We start from the raw sequence: 23,736 nt of genomic DNA on the forward strand, positions 1-23,736 counted from the left end.
ATAGTCGTCCTCCTTTCGTTGGCATCAGCCTTAAGGATGCCGTTTTCATCTCTTTCGTGTGGACGAGAATAGTCTCCTTCACTCATGTGACAAGTGGACAAGGGTAACTTATTAAGCAAATTAATGAAGCTAGCATTCTTATCCTTGTTAGACTTAGAGCCACGATGGGAGATCTTGCAGCAAACAATAAGATAAAGTTGCTACCCTCTTCGATCAATGTAAACCGCGGAAGGATTTAGGATGAAGTGCATGCATGACATTAATGCGACTAGGGACCAATTTCTAGGCCGTAGCCCATCCTTGGGCTAAATGATTGAGGAAACTAAAGCTCTGCTCAACTTTACACTCCTCGTAGTAGCCCAATTTGATAATTGACGCAGACTGGGCCTATTTTTGCAATTGGGCCAGTTGTACCTCTTCCAATAATTTAAATATGACATATATTGAGAATATTTATTCATAAATTACATCTCCTCTAAATATATTTGATCAAATCTTACATAAGTTAAATCATGTGATCAGATACGCAAGATCTCGTGGAGAGATGCGATAAAGTTATGCATATTATTTTAATAAGATTTCTATTAGTATGAGATAACCTAATATCTTCCTCATGCAGAAACTCTATTCAATTATTTTTTTTTAGCCGTAAATGACCAAAATACCATCGTCTAATAGCTAAAATACCTGGGAATTATTAAAAGTGACTAGCTAAAATAACATTTTTTTTTTGTTATTTATCTTCTCTCATTCAACTTCATATTATTTATTACGAGGATATATATTCTTTTTTATTATTATTTTAAAGAGGTCACGTTGACTCTACTCTTTTTATATATATATATATATATATAATTTAGTAACTAAACATAAATTCTTATTTTTCAAATTAATCATTACAACTGAACAACAAAATTGCACATAAAACTGTTCTTCAAAAATGTTATGCACGTACTTAGCACTCCCGGTTAAGTGACTGAAACAATGGATTGACCTTTTTAGTCGGAAAGATGCTATCTGTTTGGAGGTTTCACAAATGATCACTATAAAAGCTTTTATGTACGAATTGAGACTAGTTGACCAAAATAAATTTAAATAGATGTTCAAATCAATCTAATTATATGCATACTCATTACGCAGGGTGGAAATTAATTAAACCTCCTTAAGATTAAATCGCAAATTCCAAGACATATCCTCAAATCGTAACACATGCACTTGCAGCATATATACCGATAGATGAATTATCTAACAAATTACTCATGCATAGTATAGCATGACACAACCATAACGATACAGTGGAAAGTTAAAACTACCATGACATAATATTAGGCCCTAGAGGATAACATATATATTATTACTCTACCAAGCAACATTGTGCTATTTATTTTAATTGTTCCTTAATTAACAAAGATCGATGACTCCATGCACGCAACGTTCAAACGTTGCTCTATAGCTCCTTAGACAACGGCGACATCTGCGGCTGCTCCACGACCGAAACGTGTGACGTGGCAGTCAACAGAGAAGAGGTTTGACGAGGAGAAATTGGGGGCTCCACCCATTACAGGCATCTTGGCCCTTACGTCCATTTTGTTTACGTAGTCAGGCCTGTACGTTTGGCCAAGCACACCGTGAACGTCGTTGCTAAGGGAGTAGAACTTGAAAGCCAAGTCCAAGTGAGCCAGGCTATCATCCGGTGTCACGCCATAGTTATGAACCCTCGAGTCCTCCTCTGTGATCGGAACCGCGTTAACCATGATCATAAATTTCCCCTCAAGCTCGACGACGACTCCGTTAGCCATTTTTGTCCTTGTAATCGACAATGCTGGCGAGGAGGAAGACGCCCATCTGGCTTTCTCCTCCGTCTGTATGTAAACCGGCTGGTCGTCGAAGGTGATCACGAGGCGGTCTACGTCGTTGTCCCATGTCACCGTCTTCTGAGCACCGATGAAGAGCCGGTGATCGGCGAAGAGTATGCCGAGTGCCTGGACCCAGGTGAAGTCTCGGTTCATGGCGGAGTTGCGCTTGCCGATGAAATGGGCGTTGATGTGGAGGTCGGCGTCGGAGAGCAGGCAGAAGTCCATGTCCTTCCGGCCGTGGAAGTAGAAGGTGTTGCCATCGCCGCCGGTGAAGCGCGGGTCTCCGCACACTTGACCCGGCAAGTCGCACACTGCGCCATGCCAAAAAAAAAAAAAAGTTATTACATCAAAGTTTGAATCACTAAAGATAGGCTACCAAAGCACTATAGAACCTTGTGTGACAGTCTTTATAACGAACATAATGATAATATCCTTTTTGTTTTTTCTACGGAAACTTCTTTAGCAATCAAAAACATCCCAAAAGACGAAGTGAGAAACAAGAAGATACTAAACTAGGTTTAAATATAAATGCATATATTATTGGTTACTTACTGCACATTGCCTTGCATGATGGGCAGTGGACAACGCATTCGTCGGGGCATTTCGAAGGACAACTAACTTGGCATCCGGGCTTCTTTTTATCCTTGTCTTGGCACACTATCTCGTAGTTTCGCTTGCTAAACTTGCCGGGTTGGATGGTAACAAAGTTTGGCGGGACTGGTTGGGCAACCACGGCCACCACGAGTACGAAGGAGCAAACCAACAGAAGAGTGCATGGCCGAGCTAAGACAGCCATGGCAAGCAAAGTGACGCAGTTAAGCCTAAACCTCTTGTCAGCTAGCTTCCTATGAGATAGTTGAGTGGCTCCTAATACGCGTCTTGGCCTTCTTATAAAGCTTCGATTACCCAATCTTCTGACTTCGTAGTCAAATGTTTCAGCTGGATCCAATCGCGTGCTTTAGTTTTCTATAGATCTTATAGTTGCTATATTTGCGGGTCAACTATTAATGGGTCGGCCACCTGCAGGAGCACGAAGTTCTCGGATTGCGTGCAACCGGGACGGGATAAATTTGATACCTTAACACTTGGCACCGCCTAACTGGTTCGCTCATCAATTTCCAGCCATTTGTGGACTGGAAAGTATATATGAATGTAATAAATTTTATGCATCACTTAGTTGGGTTCTCACTAGAATGTCAGCGGCTCTGCATTGCTTATAACACTGGAAGGTGACGCAGGAAATATATTATAATGGAAATATGAAGAGGACCATGTGGGAGGAATCTCTTGTGTTTCCCGCTTGAATATTTCAAGCTTTGCATCGTCTCTTACCCTTTTACACACAGTAGATGGCCATGCATGATGGTCAAGAAGAGGCCGTATTAATTGAAAACGAATTTATAAACCGCTATATAGAAGATCATGTAACTTTTTTATGTGAAAAAAGAATGAAATGCTCTCCCGAGCTATTAAACTCGTGACCTCTCCACTGCTGTACGGTTGGGCGGAAAAAAGTATCTACTCAATACAATTTTCTTAGCTTTGATGGTAATTGAAAACATTTTAGGTGCTGAATCAATTTAACATTTTATAATCGCAAAATGCTATTGTTGTACATTTAACTTCTTGACACAAACTTCTTCCTTGATTTACAATAGATAATACTATAATTTAATCCGGAGGATCAAGCCCAATGACATAACACAATAAAAAAATAGAAAATAGGCTCAAGAAATTTTGCAGGAGCACAAAGTATTATTTAACTTAATAACAATAGGTTTTTTCAGTTCAGCCATTCAAGACACACACAACCCTGGGAATCTAAAAATGTCGGTGGATAAAAGATCGCCCAGTTATAACATAAATTAAAAAAGAGAGAAAGCCAACTGCACCCACCCTAATTCATCTGTAGAGTAAAGCAAAAATTTTAATTAGGGACCGCCAAAAAGCACTACATCTATATCCAAACAACTCAAACTCCAGCAACATAAACTATTACTATGAGCAGGTCCTGGCACTTGCCCTCTGGGACCCTCGCCCCCACCCAGAGGGGCCTCTCCCACCCGACATGGTAGTAAGGCCTACTTGCAGAGGACCCCATTGAGCGAGGGAGAGCTATCTTCCCTTCCAACTCCACCACTAATCCATTGGTTAACCTCGTTCGCGTAGTCGACAACGTAGGTACGTATAGATGTGGGCACCCATGGCCATCTGGCATTGTCCTGAGTCGGTATTTAGGTTTGCCCACTATCGAAGGATATCCTGAGTCGGTCGGCATCTTTGTCCCACGTCACGGCCTTTTTCCGGGCCCACGTAAGGTAGGCTGAGTGAAGTCTCGGCCCATAGGAGGGGTGCCGTGACCGATGAAATAGGCATTTGACGTGGAAGGTAGCATTGGAGAGCAGCAGGCAAGACTTCCCTGTTCTTGCGAATTGCATGCGCGACCCGTCGGTCGACTTGTAAAGGTCGACATGATGGAACACTAGATCCAATCAAGTTCCAGTCGTAACACATGAAGGGGCGCGGATAAAGTAATGAGGGTGGAGATCTAGCACAGGCGATCGACAAACAAAGCTAGTTATTCTACAGCTTAAATTCGTAAACGACTTATTCCAACACTTTGAATCAAACTCACAACTGGGTAGTTATCATCAAACCCACACAAGAATGACATGTTTATTCGTTATATATTTATTTATTGCCCAGTAAACGACATTACTGCATTATCGTCTCTCACAGAGTGAGTGCTATTTATTTGCTACAAAGCACGATCACCTGGTATTATTACTTCTTGCACACCACCCCAGGGCCATCTAAGCCACTGGAGCACGTCACGTCGGCGTGCTCGGTGACCAAGTCAATGCCAGTTGCATCGCGTCCGAATCGCGCAACGGCACAGTCGGTGGCGAAGAGATCGGACGAAGAGAAGTTGGTCTCCCCACCCATCACGGGCATCTTGGCCGTCACGTCAAATTTGTTTACGTAGTCGGGTCTATACGTCTGGCCAATTACCCCATGCACGTCGCTCGTGAGTGAGTTAAACCTGAAAGCCAAGTCCAAGTGGGCGAGGCAATCGTCTGACGTCATCCCGTAGTTGTGAACCCTAGACTCCTCCTCCGTGATCGGAACTGCGTTGGCTATGATCTTGAATCTTCCTTCCAGTTTTAAGATTACTCCGTTTGCAGCCTTCGTTCGAGCAATCGATAGCGCCGGCACTGAAGTCGACGTCCATTCGGCGTCGTTGCCTTCTTCGAGGTTAACAGTCTCGCCGTCGAAGGTGATCTTGAGACGATCCACGTCATCGTCCCAAATGGCGGTCTTTTCAGCACCGACATAGAGGCGGTGCTCGCCGAAGATGATGGCTACGGCCTGGATCCAGGTGAAATCTCGGGTCATAGTGGGGCTACGCTTGCCAATGAAGTGAGCGTTAATGTGGAGGTTGGAGTCGGAGACGATGCAGAAGTCCTTGTCCTTGTGGCCGTGGAAGTAGAAGGCGTTGCCATCGCCGCCGATGAAGCGGGGGTCACCACAGGCTCCCGGCACACTGCAGACTGCTCGAATAAAAGTATCATGTTAGCGAACAAACTTAAGTAGATAAATCCAATGTTATCTGTGACTACGTTCACCGTCAAGAAGTGTTACAGCATGGCATGGCATTATCGAGAGCAGAAGTATACTATTCTGTTGTCATATACACGTCCATTTTCCGCATGCAACTTCAGTCAATAGAGATCGCACGAGAGGGCATGTAAAGGCATGCATAATAATATAATATAGATTGTGTGTACGTAGTAACAACGTAGAGACGTGCTCAATTACCGCATACGGGCTTGCAGGAGTCACAGTCGACATAGCACGAATAAGGGCACCTTGTGGGGCAGTACATGTGTTTATTGAAGCAGTAGGGGTACAACTTCTTGCTCTCTTTACACTTGACAGTCTTCGGTGGCTTTCCAGGCTTGGGTTTCTCCGGCTTTGGGTTCGCATTTGCTGCCATTGCTACGGCCACAAGGATGAGGGCGCTTAGTAGGAAAAGTATCAATCCTGGCCTCGCCATTTGAATGGATGGATATTACCTTGCTAGGCTAGTCTAGTTTGATCCTATGGCCTTTCTTGGATTGATGATATGGGTTTGTGCATGTAATCTCGTATTTATAGGCGAGTCCTTGTGCCAATTTGAGCATACACTCGATATATCCCTTCTCTACCTTGAATGGGTAGCTTACGTGCACGTCCTGCATGCGATTAGCTTTCACTTCTCTACGTTTGTTGTCGGCGATCTGAGAGTCAACGTCCTTCCGGATCGAAAGAGGTGCAATCCTATATAATTTAATTTGTACGATAATGTGGGCCAAGAATCCATAGCTCAAAAATGCAACCTTAGACCTTAGCTATAGAATTTGTAATCCAGCTCAATAAAGGATGCCCTAAAGGTACCTAAAGTATTGAAGATAATAGAATAATTATTGTCATGGGACACGGGGTATGTTTAATTAATATTATACATAAGAAGATGGCGATGCGATGGACAAGTCGGGTGATCCGGAAAACCTACCTACTGGTTGAAAACGAGGAAAACCATGCATGTGGAGACTTCGTACGAGAATATTTTGAGATTGTTTATTACGGAAGTATTAATAGGTTCTTTATTGCCGACTATTGCTAGGTGTTAGCAATTTAGCATACTACTGGATTTCTTGAAGTCAAAAGCAGCCTGGGCCGGCGTAACATGAGTAGATGCCAATGCAAACATTTTACTTATGATAGAGGAACCGCCCTTCGATGCTTGACAAATATAATAATATTGGACGATTTTGCCCGGGGCTTACGATTCCTGACCTTCATAGTGGAACGAGGTGCCAAGTTCACGCCTTAGTGTTGATTACTTTCAGATCTACAATAAGATACGGTGATGGATCTATGAATAGCTTATGGACTCATAAGAAATAAACAAAAGAAAAGAAGAATGCTTAAGAAAAATAATCCACAGGCAATAACATAATTTTATGACGTCGCTGCCCTAACGGGATTAATGGGAGCCATGCATGCTTGCACAATGCACCCCACCCCTTTTGATCCCCAACGACTAAAACACGGTAGCTGTATGAATGAAAAAGAGTTTGACTAAGCTCAAATAAATGTTACAAATGTCTTTATCATTTTATTTTCCTTTTGTATTCTCGATCAGGACGACAATAATATCCTTTTGTTTCTCTCGTGTAATGATTGTACCACCTTACAGCGCCTCCTCGACCAAACGGTAACAAGTAATAGTTGATTAAGAGGAAAAGATATTAAACCTACCTAATGTTAGGATAAATATTAAATTTTCCTTTTATATATCGTGGAAACGAATAAGCAGTGCCTTCGAGTCTAACGGAACCAAGGGCAAGTTGGGCCTGACGGGATCTTGTTTGTTGGACACCATGGATTCGCTGGTCCCATTTCTAATCTTTTAATATGTTTCTTGCTTATTAATATTTGTATGCACTTAGACTATTGTAAAATAGTCTGGTCTGAGCCTTCTCGTCCATGGACAGCAGCAGGAGTTATGGGGTGGGGGAAGAGCCCGTTCCGATGGACACCATGGATTCGCTGGTCCCTGATACTGTTTTGGATCGAGGAGAGTGGGAAGCGTGAAACCGGAGATCGTCGTCAATTAATTGCCACAGACGAATATGATCCCTATTCATATTTGACGATGGATTCCAGGAGAACAAGTGTTAGTGGCATACATAATAGTTAAACAAGAACTGAACGTAGTACCTCTAGCTAGCCGGAATCTAACCCAGCCGACGTGGATGAGAGGTCTGTCTTAAGTTCAAACAACCGTCAAAAGTATTCTACAATATCTTAAAATCCATGAACTTAATCAGATCCACAACTGGTTACGTTCGAAATTAACAACAAGAATACACAGAAAGTGAGGTGCTATATTCGTTGTCATCAGACTACCATCAAATGATGTAGTTATTATTTTACAAATTTAACATTGCAAATGAACGACACTGTTACTTATTTTTCCTTTGGGGAAAGGACATTCGAGGGAGTGAGAGTGTGAGAGAGAGAGAGAGTGGTATTTATTTAGTACAGAGCACAATGATTTGTAGTCAATTACTTCTTGCACACCACACCAGGGCCGTCCAAGGCACTGGAGCACGTGACGTCGGCGTGTTCAGTGACCAAGTCGATGCCACTTGCTTCATGCCCGAATCGCGCAACGGCACAGTCGGTGGCGAAGAGAGCGGAGGATGAGAAGTTGGTCTCCCCTCCCATAACGGGCATTTTAGCTGTTACGTCAAACTTGTTGACGTAGTCGGGTCTATACGTCTGCCCAACGACGCCATGCACGTCGCTCGTGAGTGAGTTAAACCTGAAAGCCAAGTCCAAGTGGGCGAGGCAATCGTCTGATGTCATTCCATAGTTGTGAACCCTAGATTCCTCCTCCGTGATCGGAACTGCGTTGGCAATGACCTTGAATCTTCCCTCCAGCGTCACTATTACTCCATTCGCCGCCTTCGTTCGAGATATCGATAGCGCCGACACGGAAGTTGACTTCCATTCGGCATCGTCGCCTTCTGGGAGGTTGACGGTCTCGCCGTCGAAGGTGATCTTGAGACGATCCACGTCATCGTCCCATGTAGCGGTCTTCTCAACACCGACGTAAAGGCGGTGCTCGCCGAAGAGGATGGCAACGGCCTGAATCCAGGTGAAGTCTCGGGTCATGGTGGGGCTTCGCTTGCCGATGAAGTGGGCGTTGATGTGGAGGTTGGAGTCGGAGAGGATGCAGAAATCCTTGTCCTTGCGGCCGTGGAAGTAGAAGGCGTTGCCGTCGCCGCCGATAAAGCGGGGGTCACCACAGGCTCCCGGCAAATTGCATACTGCTCGAACGTAGATCATCATATAAATTTAAGCTATAATACATAATGTTTCCTATCAGTTAAAGATTAATGCCGATTTCTTATATAGCAAAAATTTCTATCCTGTTGCAATATATATGTGCTTTGTTCGCGTGCAACTACCTGAGACGGCATGACATATATATTATTTTTACATGTAATTTACTTAGAGATGTGCTTAATAATTACCGCAAATAGGCTTGCAAGAGGCACAGTCGACATAACACGACCGAGGGCACCTCGTGGGGCAATACATTTGTTTACCGGAGCAGTAGGGGAACAACTTCTTGTTCTCTTTGCACTTGACTTTCATCGGTGGCTTCGGGGGCTTCGCCGGCTTCGGGGTCGCAGCCGCAGCCACTGCCACGGCCACGAGGAGGAGGGAGCTCACCAGGATAAATCCCAATGCTAGCCTCGCCATTTGGATGGATCGATGGATACTGTCCTTTTATCCTGTGGGCTTTTTGGATCGTTGATATGTGGTTTGTGCATGTACTGCTCTATTTATAGGCGAGTGCTTATGCCAATGAGTTGACCAAGAGGTGCTCATACTTGCGACTAAAATATGATAAGGCTTGCCTAGCCATGAGTATGAGTGGTACATTCCCTACCTAGCTTGAAAGGCTAACTTACGTGCATGTCGTGCATCTGATTGGCTTTCCCTTCTCTACGTTTGTTGTCGGCGTTTTTTGCACCAAAGTGTCTATTATATATATATGATGCATCCTTAGCTATGTGCTCGCAAAGGATGCATGCATTGAATGTACTCAAAGTATTGAAGATTAAAAAAAAAAAACAATACTATTTTATCATGTACTCAATGCCGAGGCGACGGATGATCCGGAAAACTTAGTAGCTAGGAAACGAGGAAATTAAACCATGTGGAGCCGCGGTACGAGAATCCGCTTTGGGTTGCTTTATTTATTTATTTATTTATTTATTGCCGACTAATAGCCAGGTGTAAGTGTTAGCATGTTACCTGATTTATCTTCTCGTCAAAGTTAGTCTTCGCTCGTCGGCGTGACATTTTAATTAATTAAAAAGTGACACTCAGCGTTACATAAATGGTCTTAATTAAGTAGATTGCCATCTCTAATAAATAGCTTCGATCGGTTTAAACTCTTGTACTGTTTATTTTCAGTAACAGGAGATCTTCCTAATAGGTGGAGCCTCATAATTTATATTAATGCACAAGGAAAAAGGTTCTATGTTACCTCGTCTCCAATCTCCACGTTCTACATCCAAAAGTTATTGGGCTATTGGGCCAATATTTGGGTAGTACATCTTTTTTGAGCTGGGCCGATATGATTGATTAAGGAGAGCACTCGTTCTGAACTAATATTAGAGGACGAGATTGATCTGCGTGGCAACGTACGCATGCATCTTACTCCTTAGCCTTTTCTTGTATATAGCTTCATTTAGTTTAGACCAATGCGGATATATATCCATACATCATTCTAATGAAAAAGCACTATGTAAGATAAACTCCAAGAAAGTGGAGGAATTTTCTTATCGGATTGATCACTTTTGGTTTTAGGCCTTAGCAGTGAGTGGAGATTATGCTTGGTGACGAAGATGGATGTCTTCTGCGCTCGCGTAGTCATGCATACATATAGTCCAAGAGTTGCATCCAAATTGGACGATGATTAGATCTCTCCTTTTAAATTATATACTTTTATCACGGCAATCAACTATAATAAAGCTAACAAAGTCGAAAATCCACGCACACAAGCACTAGTGAAGTGTGTGAATCACTACGATTCGTCGTTTCTTTTTGTTTACGTTTAAGTAAAAGCAAATATTGGAGATTTGGCGAACTAGTACTAAAAGTTTGTACTTGAGTACGAGAAACCAACAGCAATGGGCAATGGGCAACGGGCAACGGGCAACGGGGTATGGGGTATGGTTAGGAAGTCGATGGGGGGTCATCCTTCCATCCATCCTCACGAATCTTATCGTATAAGCTAGGATGAATCGAGCGGCCGTTGTATGATCATCGACAAAAGGAGAAGGAGCAGACAGGACCTAATCCAGCGCACTACACCTAATCTTGCGCACGATAACCACTCTCCAGGGTTCTTCTTTATCTTTCTATTTACCCATCACTCTCCTCTCCTCCCCAACCCCTCTATTTAAACTTCGGAATTCTCGATCGGCATCTCGATCGGATACCTAGCAGCTCCATCCCACGCCATGGCCGAGGTAATTTTCTACAGCACGCCTCGGTTTACACTTCGATGCTTAGGGTTTCGAGGTACCTCCTTCCTATGTCTCCTAAGATTCGGAGGATTATGCCTATAGACTAACGGGTAGAGTTGGGAAAGAAATTTTGTTGGTAGGGTCAGGATTCTACTGCAAAATCTTCGAAATCTTTTTGGTCCCCTTTTTGGTATATCGGTTGGTTTTCATATTAAATTTGCCTCCTGTAATGTAATAGCAGTAGATAATTAAGTTGTGCAAACAAAAAGGGAATATATATATATATATATATATGCCGGGGTAATGATTCGGGATTGCAAATTTAAAAGTTTTCATAAAGTAATGTCTACTTTGTACTGTTTTATATCTCATGACTATCTCTTTTCATGGTTCTTTATAATTTGTTTGTCTTTGGAAGCAACTAATCTAAGCTAATTTTGCTCCTATGACAGAAAGTTTTTTATGCAGTTGGAAATAATTTTGCAACTTTTCCGTCGCAAGTAGCACTGTTGCACTAGTTTTAGAATTATACATATTTTTGTATCTTTTATTGAATAGGAGTGTTCAAATGTCTGCTAACAATATTCTCAAAACTGCAATTTTGTTATTGCAAGACTCATGGCTTCAGTAAAATGCTATACTTAAGCTCAGTCTACTGAGATTATTTGCCACACATAGTTGAACTAGAAAAGCAAGTGAGGAAATTATTAGCTTTTAACATGCACTTATTGAGATGGGCACCTTATTTCAGTGGAATTCCATGTAACAGGACCTCTCTTGACCTTTATTTCATGTAACACGCCCGCTCAACATTTGGCATCTCTCTATTGATATCTTTCTTGTAGCTTATTGCTTAAAAATTGGCATCTATATTTTTGTTGCGGTTTTCTGAGTTTTGTTCTGGAATATTGCTAATCATGTCAGAATAAGAGACTGCTTATTTCCTTTTGTCACAATGAACAGCCTTTGATAATGGTCCCTCTCCACCTTTTAAAGATTAAAAGGTTGTACTGATTGACTTTCTGTTTTTCCATATTAGAAGCAATAACAAAGCATGACGGTTTTGTTGTGTTAGAGAACAATTCCAGTGATACTTAAACTTGTCATTGATGTTTATATTTGCAGACAGTTGTCCTAAGGGTTACTATGTCCTGTCAAGGTTGTGCTGGAGCTGTCAAGAGGGCCCTCACCAAAATGGAAGGTTGGTTCCTTATAATATATATTCGGTTGCAACTTTTGTTTTGAGCAAACAGGTTTTATCCCCACAAGTTAGTTCAACAAGAATTGCAAAATTCTTTCCGATATGTTCTTGTGACTTATGTATCACTTATTTCAAGTATGGAAGAATTCTTTGGTAAGTAGGACATTCAAGTTGTATATCATGATTCCATACAGATACTCTGTGGCTTGGCAACATGTCATATGTTTGGGAATTGGTTACATAATGTAAATTAAGGCAACAAAAAAGTTCCATTTAAGGTTTCAATTATGTGCCTTTGTAATAATGCCTCTTTTCATTTCCTTAGGTGTTGAGTCCTTTGATGTGGACCTGAAGGAGCAGAAGGTGACCGTAAAAGGCAATGTAAAACCTGATGCAGTTCTAGAGACTGTATCAAAGACAGGGAAGAAGACTATCTTTTGGGAGGTCGAACCAGAAAACAAGGATGCTGCTTCTTCTGCAACCTTGGATTCACCTCTTGCAAACAAGGATGTTGCTCCTGCTGCAACCGAGGATTCCTCTCCTGCAGTGAAGGAGACTGCAGCTCCTCTTCCAACAGATGATGCAGCTCCTGTTGCAACAGAGAATGCAGCTCCTGCTGCAACAGAGAATGCAGCTCCTGCTGCAAACAGCGATGTTCTTCCTCCTACTGCCTCTGCTACTGCATGATAGCTACATTGCTGGCTCTAAAACCATGTCCATCTTCATGTAGAAAATCCTCTGACCTTTTCAGCAGCAGTATGCTCATGCAAATAATTTAGCACTTTATGTGTGAGTGCAGTGTGTGTGGCCACATTAAGGAATTAGTTGTCAAGAACGTTCTTATTTAAAGCCTCCTGAAATAATTGTCACAGTGTCATTGATATGAGATGCAAGGCAAAACTGATTCATAATTCATGCTGCACCACACCCTTCAAAGATCATCCGGGACTAGTTAAATCTGATCCACGTTCAGATCATCTTGTTTGCTAGAGGGAGGTAGCTAAATCTGAACCGTTCTGGCTTTGCAAGTGAGTGTATTAACCAACTGGCCGCCAAGATTAGTCATTTAAATATGTTTTTGTTATATCTTTTAATAGGGGAATTCGCTCATTGACACTAAACTGAGTACTGTACGGGGAAAGAAACCAGATTCTCCAAACAAAATTAGATGCATATGATTCTTTTTAGTAGCTACAAGGGTAGAAGGATGCTCTAAGTTCTTTACAGTTCTGTAGGGAAATTGCCAAATATGACAGAGTAGATCTGTTGCTGAAGTATGAAAATATATTGAAACTCATTTTACGATTAACAATTAAAAGTAGAACGTAAAGTAGGTCAGAATTCCACTTGCACCAGGAAGTTGATCAGTTAGATGGTTGTTCTTAGATGCCTCATGGGACTGGCACCAAGACAAAATCACAGCCTATCCAAATCCAAACAATTAAAGAACTACTTATTCATCTATTTTGGATTAAGCACCTGGCAGCATTTTCCCTACAGCAGGTTTTGAGATTAAAAAGAAAAGCAAAAAAGAAAATGAAACCAGAAGCCAAGACACAGTTTGCATGACGCAAACACCAAATAGGCATGGGAAGGCATATTTTTTTTTACCCCTTTTCCGCAACAGCGTAAAATTACATATTGTGTCCAGTAGCTGGTTTCTTGAAAGGCGGATACATAGGAGCAAATATGCTCGAATACAACCCTCAATCACCACTGGCACACCCCCCGCATCCGCAATGAACACATTCTATAACCTTTTCTTCCCTCAGATGTTTAGGAACCCTACAGACACATGTGGTGACAAAGTTGTGATCTCGTGTTTGCATACAGCGAAGGCAGCAAAGTCGCTCATAACCAGGCTGCATATGGTCAAGAAAAAACCAGCATCATTTGAGAATGTAAAGTGAAAAAAGCAAAAGAGATATTTCAGGACAGAAGTTAACAAAGAAGTGATAAATTATTTAGAAGGACAAGGATAGAAGCACCCATATTACGTAGCGACTACATCAGTAGAACTGAAATAGGAGAATTGGGGAAGATTTAGTGTCATTTAAATCTTCCAATTGCAAGCCTCTTGACATAAGAAGAGCCTCTTAACTTAGTTCCAAAAAAAGGCAACTAACTACGTGTCCATTACTCCATTCACAAGCCTTTCTGAACTGGAATATAAGCCTTTGGATCTGATATGAATGCCAAATTATATCAGAAGAACGTGCGTCCATTGGTTGAATAAATTCATCTCAGGCTGGAAAATATTAGATGGTTAATACAAAAGAGTTTCCCATATACAAGGTTTCTAAAAGCTTAAGACACCAAAAAAGTACCTCTTCACAGGGATAATGTACTCTAAATTTGCCCAAATAATAGTAAGACGAAATCTGGTCATGCTAGATGCTACAAGTATATACATTTAAATATTTATAGGCACAAAGATAAACACATATGTAAACATATTTATAGTTCTTCAGTGTCATATTTGGTTGCTACCTGTCAACAGTATTTACATACATTCGTTAACCAAACAACTGAAAGCACAACATAAGTTAAAAGAATTGAATCAAGGTTTCCTGTTTAGATATCTTAGGGCAATCATAGACACGTGAGTTGTCAAAGCCTTTATAGGATGATTTAAATATAGCAGTAGAAGTCTACCTTTTTCCATTTGGCAATCAGATTAGGGTCTGCATATCCCTGATCGAGGCAGAATTCATACAACTCCTTTGATATCTCCTTCCTTCTATGGTAAAGGTCATATATGTAGCGACTTTTCTGATGAGCAATTTGGAAAATAGGCCACAGTGCTTCACATTTTCTCTTCCCATCATGTGGATCATTTTCGGCTGTTCCATGATTAATTGGATATCAGCATGAACATGTTATATGCATAGCATTTAACTATTTACACAACTAATTATGAGTATGAAATATTTAAGAACCTTCTCTCATCTTTGCTTCTAGATCACGAAGGGTAGGCTCAATAAGCTCCCATCCTTCTGGATAGTTCACGCGGCTCGTCTTTATTTTAGGCATATTGTAGAACTTATTTCCACCTTATGCCTTCAAAGAGTTAATATTGATCTGCATATGCAACAATATATATATATATATATATATATATATATTCAGCCGTTTTGAAAAGGATAGTTCATTACATGCATAAGTACTCATGCAAGGAAACAATAATCCTACTAACAATAGTTGCCTGAGGAAAGCTGGATATTTGGCAAAGGCAAAAAAGGTTGCGTTCTAACACCAAAGAGTACATGAATGTGACAATGGTAAGTAAAAATTAAGGAAAATATATCCATGAGAAAGTAATACCCTGATTGTATCGCCACACTATGCATTTTCAAAACTATCGAGTGCAAACTAACAATCTCAAAAATCTCAAAAGAACTCGAACAACTCTAACTCAAATTGCATGAAGCGATCAGAATTAGTGAGCTGCAAAGCCCATATATTTCCAAAGAAATAGTGCATACAAACTGAGAAAAAAACCACTAAAAGTCATCGATTCACGAGGATCTAAGATGTACAGCGAACATCGATGGGGCCAAGGTTTCAATGCGATTACTAGGATTGAAGTCTGAGATTACTAGGATTGAAGTCTGCGATTACCACTACTAGGATGATCTCCCGGGCTAGGTTTAGGATTCGTATGCGAATCGGCGGAGAAGAAGAGGGTCGTTACAAAGGAGTAACGAGAGAGAGTCAGAGAGTCTATCAGAGAACACAATTAATCGCATTCGTTGATTGCAGAACTCGCGGTCCTGATTTAAAGAACTTTTCCAACGCGGCAGTGATCGAATGTGGACCGTTTGATCCACTACGGACGGTGTAGATGGCACCCGAAGGGTCTAATATATAGTTCATTACCGGCTCCCTTCCTGTGTGCAAACCCTAGTCGATACCCTCCTCTGCATCTAAATTTTTCTGCACATTCGGCGGCGGCGATCTTTATTATTTCAAGTAATCTCCGTCTCTTTTCTTCTCTACTTCTTCTCTTTCTCCATTAATTCTCGTGTTTAACTTTTTCTAGGAATCCCGATTGTTGCTAAGTTTACACTGTAGATTTGTTTTCTCTTTCTTAACAAGTATGTAATTTGGCTCCTTTGTATTCGTAATATATGTATGCCTTAGTTTATTAATTTTGTTTCCGTGCGATACTATTAGATTCACATGTTCTTTAAGAGAATATTTAGTTTGTGGTGCTATACCTTTATGCTGTAGAATATTTATTTTGCTGATAGGAGAACTATACGTGATATCTTCTTCCAATATTTGTTTTTGATTTGCTTAGGATGAAGATTATTGCTGCTTATCTGCTTGCTGTTTTGGGGGGAAACACTACACCATCTGCCGAGGATCTGAAGTCTATTTTAGAATCAGGTACTTATCTTTCCTCTGTTCGTTTATAGTGACATCTATGGTTAATAATTTTTTTTTCTCTAATAGCTATATGTACCACACATGTTATCTGTTAATCTCTCGTTTTGGGATTAACTGTTTAAAGTTGAAATGAATCTGGGCTTAGTCCTTTCAATAAAAAAACAGCTATATGTACTAGGAGTTTACTTTGGTTGTAGATTTGTTGTTAAACAATCTAAATTGATTCCAATGGGTTTGTTATATAAGGCCTCTGTAATCTCTTTTACAAGAACATTGAAGTGTTTCATATTTAGTTCATGTATTCAAAATGATCGAATATGAGGATATAGGGCAACAAGAAAACAGCCAATCTTCACTCCCGATTGTCTTAGTATATAGAAATTGCTAGAAATATTGGCCTTAACAGGTTAAGCAACTACTTAAGCAGTATGTATAATATTTCTCAGAATATCGAACCAAGTACAAAATTGGAGCTTTTCATTAGTTTTCTCAGAAATGTGTTGCTGATTGTCTTGATAATGCTGCTAATATGCGACAAATGTGTGAACTTCAATAAATTGAGAGTTTTGGGATTATTTTTTATGATGTTATGTCTCTTGGTAAAATTAAATGGTGTTTCCTCTTTTAACCAGTTGGAGCTGAAGCTGATGAAGATCGGATTGAGTTCCTTCTAGCTGAAGTTAAAGGTAAAGACATAACTGAACTTATTGCCGCTGGGAGGGAAAAGTTTGCTTCAGTGCCTTCTGGCGGTGGTGCTGCCATTGCGGTGGCTGCTCCTGCTGGAGGTGGTGCTGCTGCAGCAGCTCCTGCGGCAGAGGCCAAAAAAGAAGAGAAAGTGGAAGAGAAGGAAGAATCTGATGATGTAAGATGCTCTTTTATGGATACAATCTTCTGTTTGTTTATGGATTATTTGTTTGTAGAATATCATATTCTAGTTTGAAACTTGTGTTTTTTTGGCAATTATACCCACTTATCCCTCATATGCTCCTTGAAAGACCAGGATCAGATTCTTGCCTCCTCTAAACTGGATTTTTAGTGCAACAAATTCTTTCACACTATCCCAGGCTTTTTTTTTTGTTGACTAATCTAGCATTTACCTGTTTGCACAGTCATGTTTGAAACTCTGAATTAATGAAATGTCAGATAAGATGTATTGCTGATAAATTTGATCAACTTGATGCAGGATATGGGCTTCAGTTTGTTCGACTGAGTAGTTGGAACTATTGCCAGCATCCAGGGCGACATGCAATATGCTAAAATTTCTATCATAGAGCTTCAGTTTAGCTTATCCCCCCTTTTTTTTCCTTGTCTAAATGAGGCACCAGGCCTGTAACTCTTTTGTATTGCAGTGAGTCACAAGGAGGTTCATATTGTTAGTTTGTTTTGGAATGAGAATTTGCTTTTATGAGCTAGTTTGATGACCTATGGATATGATTATTAGTTTCTTACTTGTTTTAATGCGGCATTTTCGTGTGGTTGAATCTTAATTTAATTAACTTTATCATCAAAATTACAGGCTATTGTTTTCTTATGAAACTGGCTTTGTATGACAAGAATCAAGCTTTTGCTTGTGGAGTAGTGCAAGTTTGCTAAATCTGACAGGCCTCACTCAACATTTGTAACCTGTGCAAATTATTCTATTTTGAGAAGGATTGTCCTCTATAGATGTAGTGCAAAATGTAGACCGTAAATTTTGTTAAAGTTACATTTGAAATTGTCTCCTAAAATATAAAGATAATCAGAAGGACTATTTTGTACTAAAATTGGTTACAATACGTATGAACAAGTGCATGTGTTCACGTTTCAACAATATATTGTCGATAAATATCCAAATCAAATAAGTCCCCACCCTGCGTTGAAAGATTAGAGATTCGCACGATCTTACCAACACCCGATAATATTTTGCACCGATCAGTTTAGTCAACTGCCGACAGCCGGCTTCCATGTCGTGTCCCGAGCATTCTCATCACGACGATCCCAACACGAATCCTAAAGCCATGTCCTGAACTAATCTGTTGAATTTTTAACAGAGCCGCGACGGTCCTAAATCTGCCACGTACTTCCTTTTTTTACCGAACCGAGTTCCCATTCTCCTCCCTCTCCTCCTCAAAGGATCCAGCTAACCTCCCTTTCCTCCTCCCCTTCCCCTTCCCCGAGTACATATCTGAGCAGTCCCCTGTAGGCTGTAACAGATCCAGGAAGGAGACATAAAACAAACGCAGACTAGAAGGAAAGCAAGAGAGAGACACCTCTCAATTCATGATGGGGCAAGAAGGGATCGGGTACAAGGGCGGTTCCACGAGGGACCACCGGTCCAACCTCCCGACTGTCCGATCTCGCATTCCCCGCGGCCGTCAGATTCAGAAGACCTTCAACAACCTCAAGATCACCGTCCTCTGCGGCTTCGTCACCATCCTCGTCCTACGTGGCACCATTGGCGTCGGCAATCTCGGCGGCGCCTCCTCCGACGCCGACTCCAAGGTCATCGAAGACATCGACCGGATCCTCCGAGAGATCCGCTCCGACTCCGACCCGGACGACGCCCTCGACTTCCCCCAATCCCTGAACTCCACTTCCCTCAACTCCACTTCCGTCCCCCCCGCCAAAAACTACACCCTCGGCCCCAGGATCTCGGACTGGGACGAGCAGCGCCGGCGTTGGCTCATCCAAAACCCCGGCTTCCCTGACCGGGTTTCGGGTGGGAAGTCGAGGATACTCCTCGTTACCGGATCTCCACCAAACCCGTGCGATAATCCCATGGGCGACCACTACCTTCTCAAGGCCATCAAGAACAAGATCGACTACTGCCGTCTCCATGGCATTGAGATCGTGTACAACATGGCCCACCTCGACCGCGAACTCGCGGGTTACTGGGCGAAGCTCCCTTTGATCCGAAAGCTCATGCTATCCCACCCGGAGGTTGAGTGGATCTGGTGGATGGATAGCGACGCGTTATTCACCGACATGGCGTTCGAGATCCCGCTATCTCGGTACGATAAGCACAACCTCGTTATCCATGGTTATCCGGATCTCCTATTCGAGCAGCACTCTTGGATCGCGCTTAACACCGGCAGCTTCTTATTCCGGAATTGCCAGTGGTCGCTCGATCTGCTCGATGTCTGGGCACCGATGGGCCCGAAGGGATTTATCCGTGATGAGGCAGGGAAAGTTCTTACTGCTAATCTCAAGGGGCGGCCGGCGTTTGAGGCCGACGACCAATCTGCGCTTATCTATCTCCTCCTCTCGCAGAAGGATAAGTGGGTGGATCAGGTATATGTGGAGAATTCTTACTATCTCCATGGCTTCTGGGCTGGATTAGTGGATAAGTATGAGGAGATGATAGAGAAGCACCACCCGGGGCTCGGGGACGAGAGGTGGCCGTTTGTTACCCATTTCGTCGGTTGTAAGCCATGCGGCAGCTATGGGGATTACCCGGTGGAAAGGTGCCTTAATAGTATGGAGAGAGCGTTCAATTTTGCGGATAACCAAGTGCTCAGGCTTTATGGATTTGCACACAGGGCGCTGTTGAGCCCCAAGATTAAGAGGATCAGGAATCAGACGGCGAACCCTCTGGAGGTGAAAGAACACCTGAATCTCGAAGCGAGAATAACCACTCGATGAGCTTTCCGGCCTGCTCCAACTGAATTCTGCTGCTTTTAGAGGTCAGGTTTATGGCATTTGTTGTGCAATAGGATGTTCTTTAAGTTTATTTTATCTTTTACTACCAAGAATTGGATTTTAACTGTTATTTCTAGAGTATGATAGTTACACTTTGTGGAAGGATTTTGTGAGAGTGTTTTCTCTTCTTGTAATGGAATTCTCTAAGTAGAAGGGAAAGGAAATACATGTCAATTTTATTTTCAGTTCATGACCACCTAACTGTAGTCTATTCTTTTATTATGAAATGCTAGATGCTCTTGATCAATAGTTAATGGTGAGAATTTTTCTGGAATAGTACATACAGGTGCATCCTTAACAATGTCAATTCTCAAATGGTACTAGGCAGCATCTGTAGAGAGATTTTCTTTTGTCTTTATAATATTTTCATGTGTCCATATTTGAACAATGTCATTAAACTTGGAGATCATAAGAGGCAGATACCTAACAGGGCAGCCTCCAGACCCTAGGATGCAGGCAGACAGAGAGGTCTAGGTTCCCGGCCACATCTTCCCTTCTCAGAAATGAAACTATTACGAATTTTCAACACGAGGAGAACATTTATCTTGAAGCTTGATCTCAGTTTAGCACCGTCTAATATCAGTTCAGGAACAGATGTTATTCTAGTGGTCATTGAAGCATCCTCTCAGCAGCTTTTCTTAAGGAAGTTGTCTGGTTGCCTGACCCCTTTTTAATACCAAGATACTTGTGTTGACATAACTACATAAGTACTTTTAGATCTTTACAGATGCCTTCTGATAAATGCTACTTACTCATCTAAATAGAGTGTCTAAATGAACAAAGGAGGTAAGTGAGAAGTTGAAATCAATCAAAAGTGAATATATTAAAAGTTATTTAACTGTTAGTAGTAAAAAATAGTAGCTCGATGAGAGGAACATAAATATTGTGTTCCATATCTCAATTTTGTAATTGATAAGATATAAATCTCTTCCAACGACTTGTTTTTCCATTTCACATGGTCTCAGACTCTCAAAGGTCTCCTCTTGGTACTGATGGTTGGCAGGAGATCAAGGTAGTCTTTCTCTTAGCATCTTGTTTGCTTAGACACAGTAAACTCTTCAATTGATAAAATTATGTGTTGACATTTTCTATACCTGCATAAAATATTACCATCCAACATTTAAGAGTTTATATCAGATTAATTGTTCTATGCATCCTTGCATACATATATTAGGTACACATAAATCTATAAATTACTGGACATTGGATACTCAATATTGACATCCCTGGAAAATATCCATTGGAAAATGGAAGCTTACAAGTCTTATGCTTCCATGGATCAGATGCTGACTTACATCCTAAAATAGAATCTTAGTAGATTGATGGTGTAGTACTTTTTCTTTTCTTTTCCTTTTCTCACCACAGTATCTACTTTTCTCCTTGCCGTATTATGGGTAAATAACTGTAAGCCAATGTCTTCATTGGAACTCCTCTTTGTTTATGATGAATTTACTCCCTTCGTAAACTAGTATGATTAGTGGAATTGGTCCTCACTTTCAGGGAGCATGTACCTTTCATCCTCTCTGCGTTCAATTTATTGTTAAATGTAAGCAAGCGGTGATATTTATCATGGACAAGTATAGGCTTGAATCATTGTAAATCACTACGATTGATTATAAGGTTTTCTTTTTCCCATTCAAATACCATTGATTTATATGCAGTACTACTTGATCATTTGGATAAATTGCTGAAGAAACAGGTGATAGTAACTTCATATCTCAAGCAAGTAGCTTGCTTGCATCCACATGTGCGAATTTGCGATCATAATCATTTATTTGTCTCTGATTGAACATGTTTATTTATTTTTTCCTGAGTAAAAGCTTAACCTTATTTGGTAACCTTACAGGCCGACATGCATAAATTTGTCTATGTCACAGATCCTTAAATGACCGTCTTGGTAATTATTTGTTCACTTGACATGAAGATCCCTCGCGAACTCTTATGAGCAATTGCCAAATGTACTGCTTGAAATTTTTGTCAAGGAGCTCGATGTTGTACTTTGCTTTATAACAATAGAAGGAAGATGTAAAATTGCTGATATCAAGTAGTGCTGAAATATAACAAGGGTCTCTGTGATTCCTAATTCCCCGTTTTATTTCTTCATTTCTAGTTAAGGGTAATTGCACGACTCAACTATTACTTGGCATCAAAATTTGCAATCTCCTCATAGGTAAGGCTGCTGTTGTTTGGTAACAGATCAGAAGGGCCGTCTGATTTGAATTATTTAAAGATTGAAAGTGTGACAGACTGACAGGTTATGGTGGGTGCATTGATGATTCTGTGCCATCCCAGTGAGGCAATACTGGAACGGTAATGATTGTAGTAACAAAGTTGTTTCCCAGCGATGTTGACTCTGCTTAGTTTTGTTTTGACTAAATGTAGGTGATGGAGAGTTTAATCTTACTGATGACGTGGCTTAGCTATTATAGATTTGAAATAAATAGGGTGGTTATCTATGCACTTGATAGTAATCTGTCATAGTCATCTGTGGATTTCTTTTCAGAAAGTTTCCAGTGGTGTTGTTCGGGGTCAAGGTGGACGATCTACATAGCAGCACTTGGGTGAATCCTATCTAGGATTTTGGAAGGACCAGAGGTCGAGAAAAGCTCCTGATTTAAACCAGTCATCGAAAGTTCGCAAGGGGCGAAGTAATAAGCCTGTCTGCTAAAGTTGTACCAGCACGGCATGATTTGCTTTGTTCTTATGGCAAAAAGTAGTATTATATAGCATTAATTACTCTCTTGATTGTCGTGATTGGATGTACTTTAAAACATATAAAGTACTTAGCGAGGTATTATGATATCTACCTTGCCCAAGGAAGCAGCAGTAAGCTGTTGAAAGATTGGACTAGTGGGAAATTCCAAAGCCAAAGTTCTTTAGCAGCGGTAATCGATCAAACAAACTCCTTTCTAAACTTAGCTCTAGTTTTTCTGTGAAAGAGAAGATCACGGCGAAAGGAAACAACTAGAGAGGCAACACGAAGGTTTTCTACTGGGTACGCCATTGAATATGAGCTACTGTATTAAAATATATATATATTTCGTAATCTTGATCATATTTAAAAGGAAATATAAATACTTTTTCAAAATTTTAGCAAGGATAACAGCGTGTACTTGTTGTTTGAAAGACGTGCACTGCACGGTAGCTAGCTCCGTAGATGCCGGAGATTGGGTTTACTTTGGCGCGCCGCGCCCTTAAATTCAAAGTTTATATTCCAGTGGCTGTGCGTAAATAAGCAAAAAAAAAAAAAAGAGAGTAATAAATAAATAAAAAAGGAACACGGACTTCTCAAAGTTGGTTTTATATGTGGAGGAGTACGGTGGCAAAGTTTGTAATTTAAACAAACGTAGGCCCCATTTATTTTCTACTTTCTAGCACCACATCAGGGTCCAGGGATGCCTGCCGGTGACTTTAGCGAAAGAGGTGGGCCCACACCCTGCGGGGGGAGTAAGAGGTGTCTGTCATCAGTCATGCACTCTTCCTCTTGGAGTTTAATAATTTTAATTTTTAC

At 41.1% G+C, this 23,736-nt stretch overlaps 7 protein-coding genes across 9 annotated transcripts; 3 read left to right on the forward strand and 4 right to left on the reverse strand.

Annotated features, from left to right (window-relative positions):
- Positions 1-1,192: 1,192 nt before the first annotated feature.
- On the reverse strand, positions 1,193-2,719 carry LOC140758173 (uncharacterized). Its single transcript, XM_073094258.1, has 2 exons — positions 2,409-2,719; positions 1,193-2,167 (listed from the first exon to the last, which is right to left on the reverse strand). Exons 1-2 carry the CDS (start codon positions 2,650-2,652, stop codon positions 1,458-1,460), a joined length of 954 nt encoding a protein of 317 aa, XP_072950359.1. The 5' UTR covers positions 2,653-2,719; the 3' UTR covers positions 1,193-1,457.
- Positions 2,720-4,559: 1,840 nt separating this feature from the next.
- Positions 4,560-5,949, reverse strand: LOC140758332 (uncharacterized). The gene is made up of 2 exons (XM_073094445.1): positions 5,676-5,949; positions 4,560-5,407 (listed from the first exon to the last, which is right to left on the reverse strand). The coding sequence occupies exons 1-2, from the start codon at positions 5,911-5,913 to the stop codon at positions 4,641-4,643; spliced, it is 1,005 nt and encodes a 334-aa protein (XP_072950546.1). The 5' UTR covers positions 5,914-5,949; the 3' UTR covers positions 4,560-4,640.
- Positions 5,950-7,794: 1,845 nt separating this feature from the next.
- LOC140758324 (uncharacterized) lies at positions 7,795-9,200 on the reverse strand. The gene is made up of 2 exons (XM_073094436.1): positions 8,945-9,200; positions 7,795-8,737 (listed from the first exon to the last, which is right to left on the reverse strand). The coding sequence occupies exons 1-2, from the start codon at positions 9,174-9,176 to the stop codon at positions 7,971-7,973; spliced, it is 999 nt and encodes a 332-aa protein (XP_072950537.1). The 5' UTR covers positions 9,177-9,200; the 3' UTR covers positions 7,795-7,970.
- A 1,596-nt stretch (positions 9,201-10,796) lies between these two features.
- On the forward strand, positions 10,797-13,041 carry LOC140758463 (copper transport protein ATX1-like). Its single transcript, XM_073094643.1, has 3 exons — positions 10,797-10,957; positions 12,080-12,155; positions 12,481-13,041. Exons 1-3 carry the CDS (start codon positions 10,949-10,951, stop codon positions 12,840-12,842), a joined length of 447 nt encoding a protein of 148 aa, XP_072950744.1. The 5' UTR covers positions 10,797-10,948; the 3' UTR covers positions 12,843-13,041.
- Positions 13,042-13,651: 610 nt separating this feature from the next.
- LOC140758189 (protein BUD31 homolog 2-like) lies at positions 13,652-15,887 on the reverse strand. Its single transcript, XM_073094276.1, has 4 exons — positions 15,777-15,887; positions 15,095-15,236; positions 14,811-14,998; positions 13,652-14,017 (listed from the first exon to the last, which is right to left on the reverse strand). The coding sequence occupies exons 2-4, from the start codon at positions 15,186-15,188 to the stop codon at positions 13,862-13,864; spliced, it is 438 nt and encodes a 145-aa protein (XP_072950377.1). The 5' UTR covers positions 15,189-15,236; positions 15,777-15,887; the 3' UTR covers positions 13,652-13,861.
- Positions 15,888-15,988: 101 nt separating this feature from the next.
- On the forward strand, positions 15,989-17,959 carry LOC140779236 (large ribosomal subunit protein P2B-like). 2 transcript variants are annotated; one of them, XM_073124237.1, is made up of 4 exons: positions 15,989-16,127; positions 16,459-16,547; positions 17,180-17,409; positions 17,731-17,959. In XM_073124237.1, exons 2-4 carry the CDS (start codon positions 16,460-16,462, stop codon positions 17,755-17,757), a joined length of 345 nt encoding a protein of 114 aa, XP_072980338.1. In that variant the 5' UTR covers positions 15,989-16,127; position 16,459; the 3' UTR covers positions 17,758-17,959. The 2 variants fall into 2 exon arrangements, with proteins under 2 accessions (XP_072980338.1, XP_072980347.1); XM_073124246.1 differs by lacking the exon at positions 15,989-16,127 and adding an exon at positions 16,137-16,252.
- A 396-nt stretch (positions 17,960-18,355) lies between these two features.
- LOC140779220 (probable glycosyltransferase 2) lies at positions 18,356-23,047 on the forward strand. 2 transcript variants are annotated; one of them, XM_073124225.1, is made up of 2 exons: positions 18,356-20,209; positions 22,729-23,047. In XM_073124225.1, exon 1 carries the CDS (start codon positions 18,807-18,809, stop codon positions 20,166-20,168), a length of 1,362 nt encoding a protein of 453 aa, XP_072980326.1. In that variant the 5' UTR covers positions 18,356-18,806; the 3' UTR covers positions 20,169-20,209; positions 22,729-23,047. The 2 variants fall into 2 exon arrangements, with proteins under 2 accessions (XP_072980326.1, XP_072980319.1); XM_073124218.1 differs by lacking the exon at positions 22,729-23,047 and adding an exon at positions 22,072-22,263.
- Positions 23,048-23,736: the final 689 nt, after the last annotated feature.

This window comes from Typha angustifolia, chromosome 3 (genome assembly GCF_048772165.1).
Source record: "Typha angustifolia cultivar Huaian chromosome 3, ASM4877216v1, whole genome shotgun sequence".
Lineage (NCBI taxonomy): Eukaryota > Viridiplantae > Streptophyta > Magnoliopsida > Poales > Typhaceae > Typha > Typha angustifolia.

Bases quoted from the DNA above. Each gene is read 5' to 3' on its own strand.
- LOC140779220 (XM_073124225.1), top strand. From the start codon at position 18,807: ATGATGGGGCAAGAAGGGATCGGGTACAAGGGCGGTTCCACGAGGGAC.
- LOC140758324 (XM_073094436.1), bottom strand. From the start codon at position 9,176: ATGGCGAGGCTAGCATTGGGATTTATCCTGGTGAGCTCCCTCCTCCTC. The intron at 8,738-8,944 runs GTAATTATTAAG...ACGTTCGAGCAG, and splicing joins CTCTTGCAAGCCTATTTGCG to TATGCAATTTGCCGGGAGCC.
- LOC140758189 (XM_073094276.1), bottom strand. From the start codon at position 15,188: ATGCCTAAAATAAAGACGAGCCGCGTGAACTATCCAGAAGGATGGGAG. The intron at 14,999-15,094 runs GTTCTTAAATAT...ATCATGGAACAG, and splicing joins AGAAGCAAAGATGAGAGAAG to CCGAAAATGATCCACATGAT. The intron at 14,018-14,810 runs GTAGACTTCTAC...GACCATATGCAG, and splicing joins TGATTGCCAAATGGAAAAAG to CCTGGTTATGAGCGACTTTG.
- LOC140758463 (XM_073094643.1), top strand. The intron at 12,156-12,480 runs GTTGGTTCCTTA...TCATTTCCTTAG, and splicing joins GGCCCTCACCAAAATGGAAG to GTGTTGAGTCCTTTGATGTG.
- LOC140779236 (XM_073124237.1), top strand. From the start codon at position 16,460: ATGAAGATTATTGCTGCTTATCTGCTTGCTGTTTTGGGGGGAAACACT. The intron at 16,548-17,179 runs GTACTTATCTTT...TCTTTTAACCAG, and splicing joins GAAGTCTATTTTAGAATCAG to TTGGAGCTGAAGCTGATGAA. The intron at 17,410-17,730 runs GTAAGATGCTCT...AACTTGATGCAG, and splicing joins AGAAGGAAGAATCTGATGAT to GATATGGGCTTCAGTTTGTT.
- LOC140758332 (XM_073094445.1), bottom strand. From the start codon at position 5,913: ATGGCGAGGCCAGGATTGATACTTTTCCTACTAAGCGCCCTCATCCTT. The intron at 5,408-5,675 runs GTAATTGAGCAC...TTATTCGAGCAG, and splicing joins CTCCTGCAAGCCCGTATGCG to TCTGCAGTGTGCCGGGAGCC.
- LOC140758173 (XM_073094258.1), bottom strand. From the start codon at position 2,652: ATGGCTGTCTTAGCTCGGCCATGCACTCTTCTGTTGGTTTGCTCCTTC. The intron at 2,168-2,408 runs GTAAGTAACCAA...GGCATGGCGCAG, and splicing joins ATCATGCAAGGCAATGTGCA to TGTGCGACTTGCCGGGTCAA.